At 39.5% G+C, this 21734-nt stretch overlaps 1 protein-coding gene across 2 annotated transcripts in view; it reads left to right on the forward strand.

The window, feature by feature from the left end:
- Epb41l5 (erythrocyte membrane protein band 4.1 like 5) overlaps positions 1–21734 on the forward strand; it is a 113061-nt gene that overhangs the window by 34711 nt on the left and 56616 nt on the right. For both annotated transcript variants that reach the window (XM_013346693.2, XM_026779806.1), the window contains exons 12-16: positions 2022–2191; positions 3624–3730; positions 5361–5388; positions 13508–13547; positions 13916–14031. In XM_013346693.2, the coding sequence (XP_013202147.1) occupies positions 2022–2191; positions 3624–3730; positions 5361–5388; positions 13508–13547; positions 13916–14031 (461 nt within the window). The remainder of the gene's footprint in view (positions 1–2021; positions 2192–3623; positions 3731–5360; positions 5389–13507; positions 13548–13915; positions 14032–21734) is intronic.

Consider the following 21734-nt stretch of genomic DNA (forward strand, 5'->3'; position numbering starts at 1 on the left):
CAGGCTGGCACACACACACAAGTTCAAGTTATGCTCTGACCTCTGTGTGTGTACCATGGCACACAGGCTGGCACACACACACAAGTTCAAGTTATCCTCTGACCTCTGTGTGTGTGCCATGGCACACAGGCTGGTACACACACAAGTTTGTTTGTTGGGTTTTTGTTTGTTTGTTTGGTTGGTTGGTTGGTTGGTTTTGTTTTTTTGTTTGGTTGTTTGTTTTTTGCCCTGGAGCTCATTCTGAGACCAGGCTGGCCTCAAACTCAGAGATCCTCCTGCCTCAAATGGAGGTTTAAAGACGTTTAAAGACGTTCACCGCCATCGCCCTTGCTAAGCTTTTTCCCCCTTTTACATCACATGGAGTTTATACCTCTAATGTCAGACCTTTAGAAGTAGAGGTAAAAGGAACAGGAGTTCAATGACTGCTTCAACTACAATGAGACTCAGTTTCAGAAAACAAATGCAAACAAGAAAACAAGTTCTCTACTCTCTAAACTGGAGGTGGAAAGCAACAAGGTCGTGGTAGTTACTTGGTTTTGAGGCCAGGCTTTAAGATCACATTCATCCCCCATTCCTCATTTCCTCCCAGGTTGACCCCCTCCCTTTTTTCATAAGAAACTATCTCTCTGTTCAAATGTTCTGATCCTCTGGCTCTTACAGTACCTCCCCCTCCTGCAATGTTCCCTAAGCTCTAAACTGCAGGGGTTATAGTGTAAATATATTAATTGGGGACTAACAGCCCATGGCCAATTTGGTCTCTCTCTGCCTTTTGACCAGATGTGTTTTTCTGTAATGGTATCTGTCTGCCTCCGAAAGCAGCTTCTTTGATGAGGGGTGAGCATCACATTTAATTGTGTATCTAAAGAAATGTATTTAGGATGCAGTTTGAAAGTACATCAGTTTAGGAGTGTGGCTATAGTAGGTTCTCTAGATTCCATGGCCTCACCAGCCACAGGTAGTTGGCTGAGTTTACAATGCCAGATTCCTTTTAGTAAGCAGACCTCAAGTTCATCAGTTAAGTGACCATTGGTTGCTGTCCAGATCTGAGTGCCACTCATCATTGCATCTTTAGGAATGAATGTCTTGCTGTGACTTGTAGGCATTAGAGTCAGGGCTGCTACTCACTGCTTTTCTTCCTTAGCAAGCTTTTATGGCTCCTTCCAACACTATGAGAGTAGTTTGGTTGGGTTTTTTTTGGGGGGGGGTTGTTTATTTTTACTTTTGATTTTCGAGACAGGGTTCCTTTGTGCAGCTCTGACTAATCCTGGAACTTGCTGTGTAGACCAGGCTGGCCTCAAATCAGAGATTTGTCTCTAAAGGTGTGCACTACCATACCCATCGTAGCACTTTTTTTTAATGGCCTCTGGACTTTTCATGAGTGTTGTATGTGACTGTCTATATGGAAGTATACATGGAGGTGCATATGTGTGTACATGTTTATGGGACCAGATAGTAGGTGTTGATTACTTTCCACCCTGTTTTGCAACAGGGTCTCTACTAAACCTGAAGCTCACCTATTTGACAAGACTGGTTGGCCAGCACCATAGTCGCCCATCCCCCAAAAGTTTCCGAGAACAAACTAGATGCTTTTTTATTTTTTTAAGGTTTATTTTATTTTTAATTATATGTAGTGGGTGAATGGGTGGTTAGTGAAGATGAACTTGGAGACGTGAGCTCGCCTTGAGCTGGATTTAGAGACTGCTGTGAGCTGCCTGATGCAGGTGCTGGGAATCAAACAGATGTCCTGAAAAAGCAGTGCTCTTAACCACTGAGCCATGTCTCCTGAAACTTTACTATTTACCTTTCTGCATTGATTTATTTTGACACAAGGTCTCTGTTGTCTAGCTGGCCTGGTGCTTACTGTGTATGTAATGCTGGCCCTGACCTAGTGGCATTTTACCTGGTTACTAGGATTACGGGCATTCACCACATGCTTAGCTGCCTTTTGGTATTGGTATAGTTGTATTTGTATTGCAGAAATAGGAGATGTGACTTAATAAACACCGCTTTGTCTTTTTTAGGGTAAAGAACAAGAGCACACCTTTGTCTTTAGACTGGATCATCCAAAGGCCTGCAAACACTTATGGAAATGTGCAGTGGAGCACCATGCCTTCTTCCGTCTCCGAGGACCTGTCCAAAAGAGTTCTCATCGATCGGGATTCATTCGACTAGGATCACGATTTAGATATAGGTTAATTCCCCTAAGTTTTGACATTACCCTCTCTTGCATACAGACCAGAAAAGTTAAAACAACACTGATTTTACTGAGACAGAAACAAAGACAGAGAAATAAAGTATGTTGCCAAAGATACTTATTGGCTAAAATGTTTAAAGAAGTAATGTTACTGTTAATAATTTCTTGACTAGACAGGAAATCAATTATTGATTTATATATTGACACATTTTGTATATACTATTCAGGCCACAATTTACATTTATTTAACAAGGTGGATTCTCCATCTGACAGGTTGTGTTTATACAGAAAATTGTATGGGGAATTAATACGAATAATACTGTTTGTAGTGATGAGGCAAGCAGGCCTGCTTTTCATCCCACCTGGCGTCTGCACGGCTAGCTTTCCACCCGAAATGACAACACACAAACTGTATTCTTTTAAACACTGCTTGGCCCATTAGTTCCAGCCTCTTATTGGCTAATTCTCACATCTTGCTTTAATCCATATTTAGTAATCTGTGTAGCACCACAAGGTGGTGGCTTACCTGCGTCCATCTCGGGTCGGAGAATCATGGCGTCTGCCTCACTTCCCTTCTTCCCAGCATTCTGTTCTGTCTACTCCACCCAGCTATGCTCTGACTTATCAGGCCAAGCAGTTTCTTTATTAATTAACCAATGAAAGCAACACATAGAAAGAAGGCCCACCTACATCGACTGTAGGTCTCTAGAAACCCAAAAATCAATTGCTTTCACTGACTCCTTTGCCATGAATTTGAAACACTTCAGTTCTTGTTACATTCAAGTAGCTGCTCAGGTTGAGTCTTGAGTGTGCCATTGGAATCAACTAAAGAAGGGATGGCCATGCCAGTAAGGTAGCAAGTCATGCACAGATTCTTAATATAATTTCTCTTCTACCCTTGTCAGAAATGCTTAAGCATTTTCTTTTTAGCTGGAAACCAAAGAAGTACAAGAGTAGTTTTTAAAAGCATTTCTGGAAAAATTTTTTTTTTTTTTGTGAAAATAATAGAAAAAGTAACTGGAGCTAGGGCTGAGGACATAGCCCATTGGTAGAGTACTTGAAAGCATGTATAAGCCTGTAGTTCAATCCGTAGGACCACAGAAGGAGAATTAACTGGAAATCTTGTTCTGGATTACACATTTACATTGATACATGTGGATAGGAAATTAGAGAATGTATGGACATTCTCTCCTGATTTAATATGTTTGTAGGTGATATACATGCTTAGGGAGAAATCCTGTATTATTACTGTTACATAATTTACCAAAACCTGGATGATTAAAAAAAAATTTGCTAAAGAGGAAAAGTCACAACTATTGGTAGTGGTTCCCTTTTGGATGCTTTGCAGGATAATCTGAGTGCAAACATCTTACTCCTCTGCCTGATTGCCTTAGATTGTCTTACTGTTGACTTGCCTCATTTATTTTAGTGGAAAAACTGAATATCAGACCACAAAAACTAACAAAGCAAGAAGATCGACCTCCTTTGAAAGAAGGCCCAGCAAGCGATACTCCCGGCGGACCCTACAGATGAAAGGTAAGTCCAGTCCTGTTCAAATCTTGTCCTCCTTTTCCGGTCTTAATGTGCTAGCACTCCTTGTGTGCTGGAGAGGACGCTGCTTGAGTCTTCTTAAGCCTTTTTAATTATTAAAACTGTTCCTGTACGAGTGTTGCGGGAGGTCCTTCCGCTCCTCCAGCCTATAGCCGCTGAGATACCCGCCCATTGGGGCGTGGTCTCTCTCCCTTTAAAAAAGCGGCCACTTCCTTCTCTCGCTCTCTTCACTTCCTACTCGGCTGGCGGCTAGACTCCCTTCCTGGTCGTACAGAGGGCTGACGGTGATCTATAAGTTTTTTTCCCCTTTAAATAAATACTACCCTGTTAATTATAATTCCAAACTGCTGTGGCATCGTTTGTGACTTACGTCTACATACGAGCGTCATACGCTACATTATAATGACTTCTGTAATTAACTGAGATTAATTTTAATAGTAAGCACAGTTCAGTAGATGTTCTCAGCGGTATTTTTGTTTGTTTTAGAGCAGTATTTTCTCTCTTGTCTTTCAGATCTCATGATGAAATGCCACTCCAACCCCTTGAATTTTTTTAAATTTTAGCATGTAAAGAATACATTAAATTTTTTATTTGGGGGGGTTGTCCATGCATGTGTGCATGCTTGCTGTTTTATGAACCATGTCAGTGCTCTGGAACTGGAGTTGTAGGCAGTTGTGAGCTGCCATGTAGATGCTGAGACTTGAACCAGGTCCTTTGGCAGAGCAGCAAGTACTCTTAACTTCTGAGTCATCTCTCTAGACTGGTGAGATAAAGGCACTTTATAAATGGTTTAGTGGATAAAGAAGCTTGCTGTCAAATCTGATTAACCTGTTTAGTCCCCAAGACCTACATAATGGGGAAAAAAACAGACTCCACAAAGTTATCCGCTGACCTACACACACACATACACACACATACACACATCCCGCACAGAGACACACAGTAAAACAATATAAAAATGAGTGGATGATACTGTAATTACTGTTAAATTATCAATGTCTGTCATACATAGATATTTACAAATTCATAAATATCATTTGCCACTTAAGATACTTCAACTCTGTAATGTAGCGTGAATTCTAATTGGTCTTAATAAATAAGACCCAGGGTCAGATATTAGGGGTTGAAAGCTGAGAGATCAGAGAAGCAGTGCAGCCAGCCAATAGAGAGACCTTTTACCTCTATGGACTCCTCAGACCCAAAGGGCGATCCTGTCCTCAGACTCCATCCTAGAGAGGTGGCTCAACAGTTAAGAGAGTGTGCCTCTCTTGCAAAGGACCCAAATTTGGCTCCAGCACCCACATCAAGTGGCTCAAATGTACCCGTTACTTCAACGCAAAGGGTTCTGATGCTGTCTTCTGAGATCAGGGGACCTGTGCTCTTGTGCGCATAGCCAGCATAGCCACACTCTGGTCCACATAACAAAAGTGAAATCCTGGAGAAGAAAACATGTGCAGTGTTTTATTGAAAAATAGAAGAGGCTGCTGCTGGCGATGCTGATCTGCCCTGCAGCATGGCCTCTGTGTTTTCACAGTTAGTCATGGTTTTACTGTGAATAGTACAGCAATTTGTCATGCAGGGTGGACTAATAAGATGTTATCTTTTCTCTTGTCAGCAAGCACAACAAAACCTGAAGATCTTGGGTGAGTAATTCCTTGCAATGTAGGAACTGAGACAATTTACATATTTAGTTAATTTATATATATCATTAATTAAACATATTTGTTGGAGACCTTGCCGAATGTCAGTTTCATAGGTATCGGGAGGATAATAGGGAACAAAGAAACATCAGATAAAATTGACATTCAGGAAAATTTAGCTGCATACAGAAGTAGAATGTTGTTCATATTGATAACATCAAAGAAGAAAGGTGGGTTTGCAGGGAAGCAATTTTATTCTCTATGGGATTGCACTTGATCATGGTATACAGTTCATGCTGCCATGTTACTGGATCTGGCTTCCTAGTATTTGTTGATCTGTGTGTCTGTATTCATCAGAGATATTGGTCTGTGCTTTACTTAGACTCTTTATCCAGTTTTGGTATGAGAGCAATTCATGACCTCACAGAATAAGTTGGTAAATAATCCTTCCTCTCCTATTTTTGAGATTTTTGTAAGGAATTGATATGAATTTCTTAACACTGATAGTATTTATTAAAACCATCTAACTTGGATTTTCTCTAGGCCACTTTTTAAATTCTTAATTCAATCACCTTTTGTAGACATATTTTTTAACCTATCTTAATTCCTAGGAATGTAGTTTGTAGTTTTCCAGTCTTGTTTCTGTAAGACAATTATGCTCTACCTGATTCTTTCTAACTGATTTCTTGCTTTTTTCTTGGTCAGTCCAGCTGAGTATTTGTTAGTTTTTTAGCCTTTCATTAATTCTTGCTCTATTATTTGTTCCTTCTTATTTAAGATTTAGTTTGCTCTGGCTACTTCTTCCTCTTCTTCTTGCTTTCCTTCTTGTTTTTTTTGTTACCCAGGACCTTGTGGGTGCTAGCTGCACAAGTGCTCTACTACAGAGCTACATCCCCAAATGCTTCTTGGTTTTCTTGTTTTCTGTTTGTTTTTGAGACAGAGTCTCATTTTGCAGCCCTGGCTGACCTGGAACTCACTACTTGCCTACCAGGCCTAGCCTGTTTCTTAGTTGTTTGAAACAAGCTCTTTAGACGCCCCACAATAGCCTTAAACTTGTGGTCTTTCTGCCTGACCTTCTAAGCCCAGGCCTTTGGAAGGCTGTACCACCACACCCAACTTCTTGTTCTCTCTGTATTATCTGAAGGTGTGGCTTGGTCATTTGAGACCTTTGTTTATTTTTCAAGTTTTTGAGACAAGGTCTCATTAGATGCCAAGCTTGCTGTGTACCCTGACTAAATGTGAACCTCTGATCCTGGGGCTTCAGCCTTTCTATACTGCCAGATTGGCTTGAACTAACCTCGGCTGGCGAAAGCGTCTGTCAACTTCCCCTTGAGCACTATTTAATTGCATTCTGTATCTCTTGGTATGTTTCATTTGCACTGTTTTGCTTCATCCCACATTGTTTTTGTTTGTTTGTTTGTTTGTTTTTGTTTTTTCGAGACAGGGTTTCTCTGTGGCTTTGGAGCCTGTCCTGGAACTAGCTCTGTAGACCAGGCTGGTCTCGAACTCACAGAGATTCACCTGCCTCTGCCTCCCGAGTGCTGGGATTAAAGGCGTGCACCACCACCGCCCTCCGGGCGCTCCACATTGTTTTCTAACCCATGATTTCTCCTTAGAACTATTAAGTTATTTAGGAATATGTTGTTTAATTTCCCCATATGTGTGAATATTGTAAATCTATTTTTTGTTAGAAAGTGTATTGATGGGGGCTGGAGAGATAGCTCAGTGGTTAAGAGCATTGCCTGCTCTTCCAAAGGTCCTGAGTTCAATTCCCGACCACCACATGGTGGCTCACAACCACCTGTAATGAGGTCTGGTGCCCTCTTCTGGCCTGCAGACATACACACAGACAGAATATTGTATACATAACAAATAAATAAATATTTAAAAAAAAGAAAGTGTATTATTATTTCAGTCACTTTAAATGTCCCTTTAAAAGACATAATTATAATGGCTTCATTAATTTCAGCAGTATGTATTAAAATGTTTTTCAAAAACAACTTCGGGCGGTGGTGGCACATGCCTTTAATCCCAGCACTCGGGAGGCAGAGGCAGGTGGATCTCTGTGAGTTCGAGGCCAGCCTGGTCTACAAGAGCTGGTTCCAGGACAGGAACCAAAGCTACAGAGAAACCCTGTCTCAAAAAAAAAAAAAAAAAAAAAAAAGCAACTGTATATTGATGTCTTCCAGAATGCTTATTAAGCAGTCAAATTCAAAGCATACACAGCTTTAATCCCAGCACTTGGGAGGTAGAGTCCTGGATCTGGATGAGTCTGAGGCTAGCCTGGTCTACTCTTGCAAGACCTTTTCTCAAAAAAGACACAAAATAATAATTATAATAACTATTATTTTTACTTTATAATTTATAAATTATATTGTAATTCTATGTGCTATAAATTTTCATATATTGTACAAATATAATAATTATCTTAATAAAACCAGCAAACAACCTTTCTGTGGGTTGTGGTTGGGTGTCAAATCTGTCTGAATTTGAAATTCTTCAAAGAGGCTTGTTATTTTCAGATACTGGGTAGTTAACCATACCTTAAAAGAAATTTCTATTACATTTATTTATCTGTTTATTTAGTGTGTTTAAGTTTGTAGCAATGCATGTTTAGTGTGTAGTTGTGCGTGACCACAGTACCCATGTGGAGGTGAGAGCTGCACCGTGCGGGCTCTAGGGATGGCACTCCTGCTGACCTCTGAGTTTTCCTGTACAGTTTTCTTCACTTACAACTGTTGGAGCCAGGTTGTGATTAGTGATCCATTACAGAAACGCTTTGCTGTTGTGAACAGGGACTCTTGATGCTGTTAAGACTAAAATGAATATGGAGTTATGGGGAGCCAGGGGTTTCTCTTGTAAAGCTTCAGATTAAAAAGGAAGTTTTATGCCTCTCTGGGCTATCTGCTTTGGGTTGTTTGTTTTTCTTTTGAATTGTTTAGAAGCTGTACTTGCAAAGATATTGGGAAGGAATATTAGCTCTTCGTGTTTTTTAATAGTGTTGTTGTCATTGATCATATGTTGCTTTCTTGAAACAGACTAGGACATGACATTTCATCCTAAAGGTATATCATGAAAGTAGTAGAAACAGAAAGAAAATATTTAAGCAGAGACATGATGGGGAACAATTAAGTTTTTATTTGTAAAGTTAAAGTCCCTTCTCTAAGGTGTTTTGAAATTTAGATTTTTAATCAGAACATAGTGAGTATAATAAACATGGTCTCTTTTCTAGAATTGGAGTTAATTTCACTTTAATGGATATATGTCACTGTCTCTTCATTAGTGATGCTTTTGACTTTAGAAGACCACAGAAATAGGCTACTTAAGAAATGATGGCCCCTTCAGAATCCATCACTGATGCATGATCTGGCTTTTTGTACCCCATTCCCTGTTGTGGGATGCTTTGTCAGCCTTGATGCAGGAGGGACTTGGTCCTGCCTCAACTTAATGTGCTAGACTCTGTTGACTCCCCATGGGAGGCCTTACCTTTTCAGAGGAGTGGTTGGGGGGTGGGTTGGGGGAGGTAGGGGAACAACGAGGAGGAGAGGGAGGGGAAACTGTGGTTGTTATATAAAATGAATGAAAAAATTATTAAAAGAAAAGAAAGAAATGATGACCATTTGGAGGGAGGAAAGAGAAGGGAGAAGTGATTATAATTATAATCCCAAAAGTTATAAAAGGCTCACAGCTCCAAATAATCTGAGTTAGCCTGCAAGGATATATACACTTACATGTATTACTTACACACAGACACCTACACATAAATAAATCTTAATCTTAAAGTATGTGTATATATACATATATAGTAGTCTTTCAGAACTTAAATGAAGAGACAGCTTGTTCCCACTGAAGGTTGTTAATAGCTAATCATCTATAATAGTCAAGTTTGTAGTCATGTTAGTTAGATTTTCTAGATGTGCATGGATATATTTTCGATAGGCATTCTTCATATCTTTCAAAGACTACGGAATATGCTATTTAATGTTTTAATAACTTAGGGTTTTTCATGACAATGAGACATGTCTGCTCCTGGAAACACCAACCTACTTCAAGAAGAAGATGGGCATCAAAGAGGATCCTTATGGAGTTTGATAGCCATTTGGGCAAGAAACTGCTCTTGCCTGGACTATTGTATAAACTGGAAACAGAGAACCCGCAGAGAGAGGACTATTAACTTGCCTAAAGGTGAGATGATCTTTCGGGGTTCCTGATTCATGAAGAGTCTGCAAGACATTCTGCAGGACACAACAGATAGTGACTGAACTGACTTTGAATTTTCCTGCTTCATGGAAATGTCTGCTGAATACCATGGGCCTGAAGGCTGAAGATGGATGCCCCAACGGTACAGAGGAACTTTGGGTGACTGTCCAGGCAGCGAGATGTCTCTGTCATTTCTAGAGTTTGAAAGTTGCTTATTTCTTGTTTGCTTAGGTAATATTGTATCTTTCTGGAGTCTTTGATGGAGTTGAAGAATAGTTAGTTATAGTTTTCCTTAGTCATGATAAAAGATAAAATAGATATTAATATTATAACTGTAATTCTTACTTGATAACTGTTTCGTTATATGTAATTTTACTATGTTAAAGTGAAAGCCTTTCCTTTTTAAACAGAAAAAGGGGAAATGATGTGGGAAGGTCAGATTTCTATCTGTTGCTTTCATTGGTCAATTAAAGAAAACTGCTTGGCCCTGGTAGGTAGAAAATTAGGTAGGTGGAGTAAACAGAACAGAATGCTGGAGGAAGAGGAAGTGAGCTCAGAGACCATGCTCCCCTCTCCCGGGCAGACGATAAGGCTCCAACCCAGGGTGGACGTAGGCTAGAATCTTCCCAGTAAGTGCACCTTGGGGTGCTACACACATTATTAGAAATGGACTAGTCCAGGTGCGAGAGTTAGCCGAGAAGAGGCTAGATATAATGGGCCAAGCAATGTTTAAAAGAATACAGTTTGTATGTTGTTATTTTGGGTAAAGCTAGCCGGTGGCGGGAGCTGGGTGGCGGAACACAGCCCACAGCTCCTATTACAACAACTAGGCACCTTTCTTTCATATAGTCTCAGGGCACCTGACTTTGGACTGGCATGCATGCTCTTCGCTCTTGACCTTGCCGTTCTGTTTCATGAATGGTTTTGCTCCAGTGAGCCATGGAGAACAGTGCCTTTTTTATAGTCTAACTATTTGACCTGAAACATTTCTCGACCTTTTTACTTTGCTGCTTCATAAAATGTACCAGTTTGAATAGCATGTTTGTAAATTGCTGGTGTCGATCTCTCCTGGTGAGTTTGTACTAAAAGTACAAACTTAGTACCCTTAAGAAAGGGTAGTATTTTCAAGGATAGTTGATGTTCATGGTTACTAATACTGTGTTCTTTTTCTAAATGAAGAGGCCTTGGTATGCTGCACAAGCTAGCCCCATGATCTGAACTTAAGAGACTCTCCTTGAGCTTCCTTCTCACTGAGCAGTGGGACTGTGGGCAGGTGCTGTTGTACCTGATGGAGGGCGAAAGCGAGCTATATATGAGCAAAGGGGGCAGTTACTGCTTGTGGTCCTTTACAAAGCCCTTCTCTAAGATGCTCTGAATATATATTTCTGATCAAATTCACAAACCAGATGAAATGAAGTCTAGCCAGCCAGAACATGGCAAACATGGCCTTGCCCTTCTCCCCAATTCCCTCTGCCTTGCTAAAACCTTCTAGATCACATTCTTGAAGCTAGCCATAAGGTCTGTCCCCTATTTGGTGCCTTCCTCTTTCTTAGACTGACTACCAAGGTCCAGCTATCAAAGTATTAAAATCCAGCAATCAGATGTCCCCTTTGGCTACGCTAATTAACATGCCCAATTAAAACTGAACACATCATTCTATCAGAGAGTTCCCCTTCTGCTTCATAAACCACCGTTTTCCTATGTGTCACGTCTGTCTCCCCGTATCTAGAGGCAGTCCTGTGTCATTGTCGTCCTTGTCACGTCTCCCCTACCTGGGACAGATAGCCCTTCCTCCTCTCCCTTGTTCCTTTTCCCTTTTCTGTCTCCTGTCTTTGTCTCTTATTCCCTGTCCTTTGTCCCTCTGGGGGTGGGGGTGGGACAAATAGGCACTCTTTAGTGCTGAGAACTTGGTCTTGGGACATCTTGTGCTGACACAGTTCCCTTCATCAAGTGTCTTGAATTAACCTCAGTTGTCTCTAAATTGATGATGCTTTGTTTCTGGTTTTGGTACTAAACATCAAACTCAGGACCTCATGGGTGCTAGATAAGCCTTCTACCAGTGAACTACATCCCAATCCCTACTTTTTAATTATTAAGAAATTATAAGAAAAATAATGGTTTTTACATTTCATATGATCTAAATAGGAAGTTTTGATTGACTTAATATGGCTAGTTATGAGAGATGCTTTTCTCAAGTTTAAATTGTTTTTGTTGTTACTGAAGTTATTCCGAGCTGAAAGAAATGTTTGAAAGTAACAAAAGAATCATAGACTCATTGAGGCTAACTTATGCTCCAGGTAGGCTTGAAGGGATTTAATGTGTAGACCAGGAAGTCACTTTCACCAGGATCCTACAGTCTGGGAAGAGCAAACATGACTCCTTAGAAAAAAGGGAAGAGGGAGCTGGGAATCAAATTTGGGTCTCTTGGAAATCCGGGACCCTTAATAATCAACAATAAAGTAAAGTAATAATTGAGATTCAGTGGTTAAGACTGCTTGGCTGTTTTTCAGAGGACTCAATTTTGATTCTCAGTTCCCACATTGGGCAGCCCACAACTGCCTATAACCTCAGCCCCGTAGGATCCAAGCCTTCTTTTGGCATCTTCGGGTACCCTATCCAGGTGTACACATGGATACACATACATAAATAAAAATAGAATGAATTGTTTTCTTTGTTTTTAAATGGGAGAGGTAGAGATAAAGGCATCTGCCCCAGAGCCTGATGTCCTGGGTACAGTTCTCAGGACCCGTATGGTGGAAGGAAATAACCTCTGGCCGGTTTTCCTGACTTCCGAACATGTACAAAGTAAAGGTTTAAAAAAAGAAAAAACTTTTAAAATTCTTGTTATTTTAAATAAAGGGTGTTTTGCAAATGTGTAATGTTTCTGATGAAGCTTAAATCCCACTACCATATTATCCATACTAACTAGAACAATTCTGTGTAAATTATATAAAACTGAATACTTTGAGTACAGGTTGTAAGTGAAAAGAGAATATAGAATTATTAATTTGAAAAATTAAAAAGCACATGCCTTTAATCCCAATACTTGGGAAGCAGAAGTAGGCAGATATCTGTGAGTTCTAGGCCAGCCTGATCTACAGACCAAGTTTCAGATCAGCCAGGACTATGTAATGAGACCTTGTCTCAAAAAAAAAAAAAAAAAAAAAAAAGGAAAAGAAAAAAAAATTGGAAAGAAATAATAACCTAGAATTTTATATGTAGAGTATTTTAACCCTATAATGCTTTATTTTATTAGTGATAAAAGAAAAAATTATAGTTATACATATATAACATTAAAAAATAAAAGAATGTAAAATTACAGGTGAACTTTATATATGTGTGTATACCTATGTCAGACTTACCAAATGACTCCGCAATTCTGCTCTTGGATTTCATTGTCTCAATCAAAGCATTGATTAATACCTTGAAGACATCTAAGATAATGTATTTACATGGGTGGACTTATGAACACAAGATATCACTGATGCAGGTTCCATGGAAAGATTTAAAACTATGCAAACTATTTCAAGCTTTAACATGCAAGTTAGATATGTATGACTTTGTTGAACTTATTTTACATACTTTTTAAAGTTTTATTTTATGTGCATTGGTGTGATTGTGTTAGATCCACTGGTACTGGAGTTACAGGCTGTGAGCTGTCACGTGGGTACTGGGAATTGAACCCATGTCCTCCGGAAGAACAACCAGTGTTCCCAACCACTGAGCCATCTCTCCAGCCCCTTGACATACATTTTAAGGAAACAGTTTTAATCAGTTCTGTTCTATTTGGGTCTTTATGTTTGTTTGGTTGGTTAGGTTTTTTAAAATTATATTGCTTTAATTTTAATTACATTGCTCTCTCCCTTTCTTCCCTCAGTCCTTTTATACAGGGTTTTTAATAGGTTTTTTTCTTTCATTATAGTGTTCATGATACTTCAACCCAGAATAATGACTCCCAACAGGTAAGACAGTAGTAAGTTTCTAAAACACCAGAGCACATATTAATTGGATATTTGTAGTGTGTGATATTTTACAACGTTTATGCGTTTCTCACCTCCAGCACTTGTCCTTGTTTTACTAAGATAATGCGAGTAAAACAGATGATTTGTAAACATTTTCTGTCTAATATGGGGTATCAGTACATTGTGAATGTTCATTTATTACCTAAAATTAGTGTATTAAAATTAAACATTTAATTACATTACATTTATGTACTATATAGATGGCACTCCATTTTAATGTTGTATTTCTTTGTGTTAATATTTCTATTTGTTAGATTTTGACCATACATATAGGCAAAACAAATGCATTTTATTATTTTTCCACCAAGGCTTGGGGTGTGAGGTCTCCTGTGCCTGTGATCCCTTCCTCAACCTCTGGTCCTGTGCTGGTGGAGATAGAGAATCTTCCGCAGAATTCTGCAGCAAACCAACGCGACAGGAAATGGTTTGTTAACTTCCTAAACCAAATATTGCTTGCACAATTGTATTCTAAACTTTTAAACTATAATCTTGAAGCACTTTAAATATGATTGAAAACAAATTATTCATATTTGTGAGCTGAAAAGGAACAGACTGAGCAGTCAGAGGGCTGGTGAGCGTTAGGTCTTGGATGAAGAAGGGGGGATGGATGGCTGTCTTAAAGGCAGAACATAAGACTGCTGACTTTCACTGATGTTAAAGTCTAAATAAGAAGAAAGAAAAATATTCCAGTTTGGGGAGCTCGAGAAATAATTCAATGAAAGTAAAGCTATTTTTATAAAATGTAAACACACAGATATGAATACTTTGTGGCTTGTTGGATTTTACCAGGTGGGTTTGTGCTTTCCTAGAAAGCTGTGGCTTGGGGAGGGCTCCCTGGAAATCATTTGGGCTGAGTGGTACTATGGATATATCGTCTGTTCAAGCTTTGTGTCTATTTATTGAATGCACTAGATGATTCATGAGATTTTTCTCTTTTTCTCTTGCTCTTAGTTTGTTAATACCTGAAACCTAATGAGTTTCTGTGGTGATCTCAAGGTTTGGGTCGGCTTTCTGTGCAGCCAGCTCTTCTTCATGGTGGTGGGTCAGCAGTGGTTGGTGGCTCTCTCTGTCTTTGCTATGTACTCTTTCCACTGGTATCGTTGGCTTAACTAACCACAGGACGCTTTGCCTGTGATGGTTGGGTATGTTTTATTTCAGTTCCAGATAATTTGCAGTTAAAATTAAGGAGGATATAGTCTCCCTTATTTTGTCCATATATGTAGGATATGATATAGGGAATATGATATAGGGTATTTAGGTATGTATACATATGTGCATACAAAAGAGTAACAAATGAGGGCTACATATGAACAATTTTATTCTTTAAGATATAAGTTTTGGGTTCTTGCTAAAGATAGCAGCCCAGCAGGCAGTTAAAATACATCTCTTTAATGTGCCACTGAGGCCCATGTTACACACAGTGAGTAACCAGACTTCAACTGTCTTAATATATGCATGTCTTTCTTTAATACCAAGCAAGAATCTGATTAGTTTTCTTCCTGTGCTATGACGCTAGGTCTTTATTGAATTCCATTTTAATGAGTACATATTTAAGTCTGCTTAATTTGATTTGTTAGACATTACCAGTTCCTTTGGTGTAGCCTTTAGAGAGAATATTGGATTTCAGTTTCAAGAAAAATGAAAAAAATTGGAGCCATGTGCCCTCTTCCTTTCTCTGGTTGTGCAGACAGCTCCTTTGCTGAAATGGAGATGACCCTGAAAACCTGATGAGCTTCAGAGTACATCAGCAGGGCCCGGAACTGACACCCACTGGCGTGTCTTATAGCTAGTGACTCTCCAGGCTTCTGTAAAGTGCGCCCTGCCTCCCATTCTTTGTGTCTGCATGCTTAGATTTCAGAGGCCATAAAGCAGTCCTCCTTTAGAAAGTGGTCACAAAGTCTGGAAACTGACTGGGTGCCAGGACAGCCTGTGGAACATCTTACTTCTAGCAGATGGTTCGGGGCCAGTTTAATTTAAGCCTATTTCCTGTTCAGGTCTTCAAATTTTTTCCCCTTTGTATCTTAAATGAAACCATTAACTAGGTGAATGATTTAATGTCAGTAACTTAGGATTTGTTAAGATATTTCATATCACTTGGATACATGAATTGTTTATTAACAAAAAGCCCGATGACACTGCTTGCAAGGCGGAGACTAGAGAGAGGCTTTGTTGAGTCCTGGGGTTTGAGTCCATCCTAGCAGCAAAGTAACCTTATCTCAAAACAAATAAAGCGTGCCCATAATCCCGGTGTTTGAGAAGAGGGTGCAGGTACATCATGATTCCAGGCCAGCCTGAGCAGTGTGATAACCCAACCCTATCAAAAAACAAAAATGTATAGAACTTAGGAAATCTGGTGTCTGTAAACCAGAACACAAGCCAAATTTAATTTCTACATCAAGGGGTCATGAAGTTTGCTTATGAAGTCTGATGAGCAAGTTGAATTTCAGTGAAGGAAATAAAATGATACTAATAGTTAAAAGTACACCTTCCATGTTCATTTTGAAATTTTCCTTTTTAGTTTTCCCAAGGAAAAATATTAAAAATTAAGTTAATATTTTATAGAATTTGAAAAATAATACTACTTTTTAAAAAAAAATCTAGATTTTAGTTGCCTTTTGTATTTGAAACACTCATTTTCTGGTGTTGGTCATGTGAAGGATGTGCTCCCGTTGCACATCTCAAGAGTGTGGCAGGTGTTTTCTCTCTACTGGAGGACTGACTCCCTAGGCTGCACACGCCCATGCCTGTGAACTTCTGCATCTACGTCCCATGTGCTTGTGGCACTTCTGTGGTCTATCTGTGCCTGCTGCTTTCGGCTTGTGCTCCTATGAACTTTGATTACAGAAAGGACAATCATTATTGTTAATTTGGAGCACTGATATAAACTTGCTCAATGCCTAAGGGAAGGGCTTTTATTTTTAATGCTCCTGAATTTTATTTCCTGGATTATACTTTTTTAAAGTCATGTAAATTTGGAGATCATTTTTATAATTGCCCTTTCCATATATGTCCTTGCCTTTCTGTAGAATTCTTTCTAATATTTGAATAAAGCTCACTTAGAATATTTGTGCCACAAGAGTTCCAAACATTTCTATGTTGGGAGTGTCCCAGCAACAGCAGGGACAGATAACAGAATGTTTTCCCTCTTTGACTTTCCTTCACTAATTAATCCACTTAACTGATTCTAGTTACGTGTCTTTTTGTATTGATGCTTTCCGTTACATGATCCATGTAACTGTGTGGATTTCCCCTTCTGCTATTCTTGAATGTTAGCGTTGCATGGTAACTGCTCACCATAGTGGTGCATGCTGGTCACATGGCCTTTCTCCATTACACATCCGTGTTCTCTGTTCCTGTTGACTAACTGTACTCCCACTCCTCAACCATCTAGGCTCTCTGCTACCAGTGACTGCTGTCAGCGAGGTGGAAACCAGTGGAGCACAAGGGCCTTGCCCCCACCCCAGACTGCACATAGAAACTACACTGACTTTGTTCATGAGCACAATGTGAAGAATGCAGGAGCCCACCATGATGCTCATTTTTCTGGCCGTGCAGCCATGACCGAGATATGAGCTGTTACACCTTTTAGGCCATGGGACTCTGCCATCCAGGTTGATAATGTGTTTTGTGATGTTTATAGAGGATTGATTCCATTGGGAGCATTGGAGAGAATTTATTTCATACCGAGTCACTAGTTATACAGTGCTGTAATTGGCTTCTGTGGAAGGGTAGGGGATCGGAAAGAGCTGTAAGCTGTCACTGGTGATGGCAGGCGTTACTACTGTGTTGAAAGGGCCTTGGGAAGGGTGTTCAGAATTTTAACATTTAACGCGTCACTCGGAGAATCTCTTAGGATGTTGTGTTTATGGTAAACTGTCGATTGTCGTCCTCCCACATGTCATCTGAGTAGACAATTTAAAAAATAAGACGCAAGAAAGCACACCCAAAAGGAGCCATGATCAGTCATGGTGTCCCAGCCTTTTGTGGTGCCGTAGTAATACCGTTCTCACATACTGCATTCTAAAGTGACCCATGCCTTAGTTTCCCTAAGTACCTGTGGTTGTAAAAAAAACTTTGCTATACTTTATTTTTAATAAACATATTTTGTTACCACAGACCTAGAAACTGCAAAAACAGTATGATTCACGTAGAGATAAGACTGAATGGTTACATTACTAGCTAGTGGTTATACCAAATACAAACGGAAAGCTTTCTTTGCCCGTAACTTTTTCTTTCACATTGAAAATCCTTGACAAATCACTCAGGTATGTAACACCTTCCTAATCTGGCCTTATATAGCCTTAAAATAAAGTTCTGAAGTCAAAAGGGTACCATTTTGAGAGGAGTTGCATATATTTCACACTTTTAGTCTTTTTTGAACCTTGCAGTGTAGTTAATTCAAGCTTTTTGGTTTAATTCACTGGAGGCAAACCAGGTGGTAGAGTACATTTCTGATGATGGAGACACTACTGTAAAGAAGCAGTATTTCTTCTTACAGATATTTTAAATTTTGGAAAAGTTTCTGAGTTTATGTAAGGAGAAATTTGAAGGTTTATTTTGAGAACTGTTGACACTTTGAACTAATGAAGCCTTTTAATAAACAACCTAATGTTTACTGATCCTGCTTACCTCAGAGGTTGGCTTCGTCCTACTGGTTCTCCCTGCTGGGCAAGGAAGACAACTTCAGTAGGATTTGATAGTAGGTTCCTGATACAGATATAATGGGGCTTGTTGGTAGAAGACAAATGTGTAAACCAAAACATTTAGAGCATGAAATCTGGGCAAGTCTTGATCTGCTTTATCATCATATAAGGGGATCATTGCCTAAATTTGTTATAAATAGATATGGGATGGATGTTCAAAATATTAACAATCCTGAGTAAGAGTTAGATAGCCCAACTTTTAAGACAATCATTACATAGGGTGCTTTAAATAGGCACTAATTATATGGCCCTTTGAGGTTTCTTTTGCTTTGTTTTGTTTTGTTTGTTTCTTTTTTGCTTAGATTATAGTTACTAAATATTCTCTATGGTGTTTTTTTTCTTTTTCTTTTTAAAACTTGTTTATTCTTGTTTATTTTGTGTGAATGGGTGTTTCACCTGCATGTATGTCTGTGTATCTGTGTACAACATTAGTGTGGTGCCTCTGGAGGTCAGAGGAGGTATTGGATCCCTAAACAGGGCATTGCCAATGGTTGTTGCTGCCATGTGGGTGCAGGGAATTGAACCTGGGTCCTCTGGAAAAGCAACCAGTGCTCTTAATGCCAAATCATCACTCCAGCTTGTTTCCCCCTCCCAAAATGTTTTAAGAACAGAAGTTCTGCTTTGTGTTGTGAAAAGACTTGGTGGGTGAAAAGACTTGGTGGGTATGAATATAATTAAAGGCACTAGCATTTTCCTAATACAAGTGAGTCAGAATGAATACAGGTTTGTCTGTTCCTTTATGAAGTCTCATGGCTCAGTATCACCTAACTTTAATCTTGAAACCTGAGGTGTGACACTGATAGAATGAAAGCCTCCTGTATATTCTAGGATATTTAATTTTAAAAGTCTGAAAGACTTACAACTAAAGAGTAATATTTTCAGTTTATATTGGAGGTAACTATTTTTATTCTTAGAATTTGAGATAGCCAATAGTGTTTGATCTGAATGGTTCTGAATCACATCATAGGTTTTCTTTCTTTGAAGCTTAGTTATAACGTAATTATTGTTAAATTTCTAATGGGAAAAGAAGTTAGAGACAATAAAGGACAGAGGGCAATAGACTCGTGTCTCCTAAGGGTCCCATGTGCGTTCAGCTCTCATATAATAAGCTGATCATCTCTGCTCTAAAATCCTAAGTCCCCAGATAACTGATATGGTAACAGTTTCCTGCCTGTCATAGGTTACAGTTTAAAGGCAGCAGCAGCAAGCAGAGCAAAAGTATTCCGTCTGTTAACTGTCAGGCCACGTCTGTGAAACATAGATGACTCAGGTGTGTGTGCGTGCATGCGTGTACATGTCCGTGTGTGCACATGCAAATATTTGAAAATCTAAACTGAACTGGAAAACATTTCTGGTTCCAAGAATTTTGGATATGGGCTATTGAATCTGCACTGTAAATACCTGCTCTTGACTGATGGCCTCAAGATGGCCATACACGCTTCTGTGACAGCAAGGTTTACCAGTGGTTCAACCTGGATAAATAAATGTCTGTACCATATTTCTACTCTCATTGTACTATCTGTTCAGTGACCAGGGTCTTAGACTTGAAGTGGAGAGTGAGTGATTCAGAAGGTAAGGCCACATGTCCTTAACCCTGATGCCCTGCATTTGACCCTGGAGCCCAAATGTAGGAGACAAGGGGCTACTCCAAGTTGCTCTTTGACAACTATGTGTGCACACATACAAATAAAAGTAACTATGAAAAATCAGATTTTGAAGCTAACCTGCACATATAATTCCATCTGTTTTGAAGACTGAAGTAGAAGGTTCCTTCACGCCTGGGAGTTTGAAACAAACCTGAGCAACATAGTGAGACAAGTATCTCAGGTCACAAAATAAATAGTCTAGACTAGAGAACCCTTCCAGAAGCACATGCTATGGTGTTGTCCTTCTGATGAAAGGGAATCGTCAGCACAGAGCCCTGTGTTTATGTATGGAGCAGTGTTTGGCTGGTTCTAGTGAATATAGCTGACATTTCTGTGGTGTTTTTATAGATGGTGTAGTTGAAAAAGAAAAGCTAGTGATCTTCATAAATGAGCTGGTGATCATTCTTTTATGGTTAAAACTATTCTGCTGGGTATGGTAGTTCATCCATGAAAGAGGGTGAGGCAGGAGGATTGCCATGAGTATTAGACCCTCAAGAAAAATCAAAATTCTTAGGTTTTTAACCTGTCTATAAGTATGATCTCATTTTTCCAATCTTGAACTGCTAATCACATAGACATTTTAAATGAAGTTACAGAAGTCTTTGTCTGTGCCTGTTTTTTTTTTATTTTTTTAATTTGAAGATTGTAAAAAAAATTATTTCACAAGAAATTCAAGAACAATCAGTTAAATTCTTATCTGCATGCTACCCATTGCAGCCAGATGTTGTAAAAGGAGCTGCGTTCCCTGCGCCCAGCCTCCTGGTTAGTTTACACCCGAAATAATTACACGGAAACTGTATTCGTTTAAACACTGCCCAGCCCATTAGTTCTAGCCTCTTATTGGCTAACTCTCACATCTCCATCAATGTGTATCGCCACTTGACTGTGGCTGACTAGCATGAGTCTAACCAGCGTCCGTCTCAGAGAGGAGAGCCATGGCATCTGCCTGACTCTGCTTTCTTTCTCCCAGCATTCTGTTCTGTCTACCCCACCTATCTAAATTCTGCCCTATCAAAAAGCCAACGCAGTTTCTTTATTTGACCAATGAAAGCAACACATAGAAAGAAGGCCCTCCTACACCAGCCAGAAAGCACTAACCACTTATGTCCTGAAAAAGGCTGCTGGAAAGAGCGCACCAAGAGGAAGGGTTCTCTGGTCTCCTATAGTCAGCACAAAGGGCTCAGTAAGATCCAGGTGTTGTCAGTCACCAGGGCTGCTAGACGTTGAGGGTAAACTAGTACACCTGGTATTTAAAGCAGCTAATATACAAACATTTTAATATTGTATCAGCTTGATTCAAATAATAAATTGAGAGTCCTAGCACATGCCTGTAATCCCAGTACTTAGTGAGGAACAGGAGTTCAAGGTCAGCTCAGTTACGTAGCAAGTTCCAGGCCAGACAAAATACACAAAAGTAAAAACATCTTTTTTACGGAGAAATGACCTACAAACATGCACCCCAGTGTGCACACTTACAGACAAGTGTTAAGTAAGCTGTAAAAGGTTAAACTCTTGAGTGGAAATTATTAATTGCTATCATTACCTGACATGTAAAAGTTACTATGTAAATATGTCAGGATATAAAAACATATATAGAACATATATATGACTTAAAAATTTTACTAAGAGCCGGGCGATGGTGGCGCACGCCTTTAATCCCAGCACTCGGGAGGCAGAGGCAGGCGAATCTCTGTGAGTTCGAGACCAGCCTGGTCTACAAGAGCTAGTTCCAGGACAGGCTCCAAAGCCACAGAGAAACCCTGTCTCGAAAAACCAAA

This window comes from Microtus ochrogaster, chromosome 6, assembly GCF_000317375.1.
Source record: "Microtus ochrogaster isolate Prairie Vole_2 chromosome 6, MicOch1.0, whole genome shotgun sequence".
NCBI classification, from domain to species: domain Eukaryota; kingdom Metazoa; phylum Chordata; class Mammalia; order Rodentia; family Cricetidae; genus Microtus; species Microtus ochrogaster.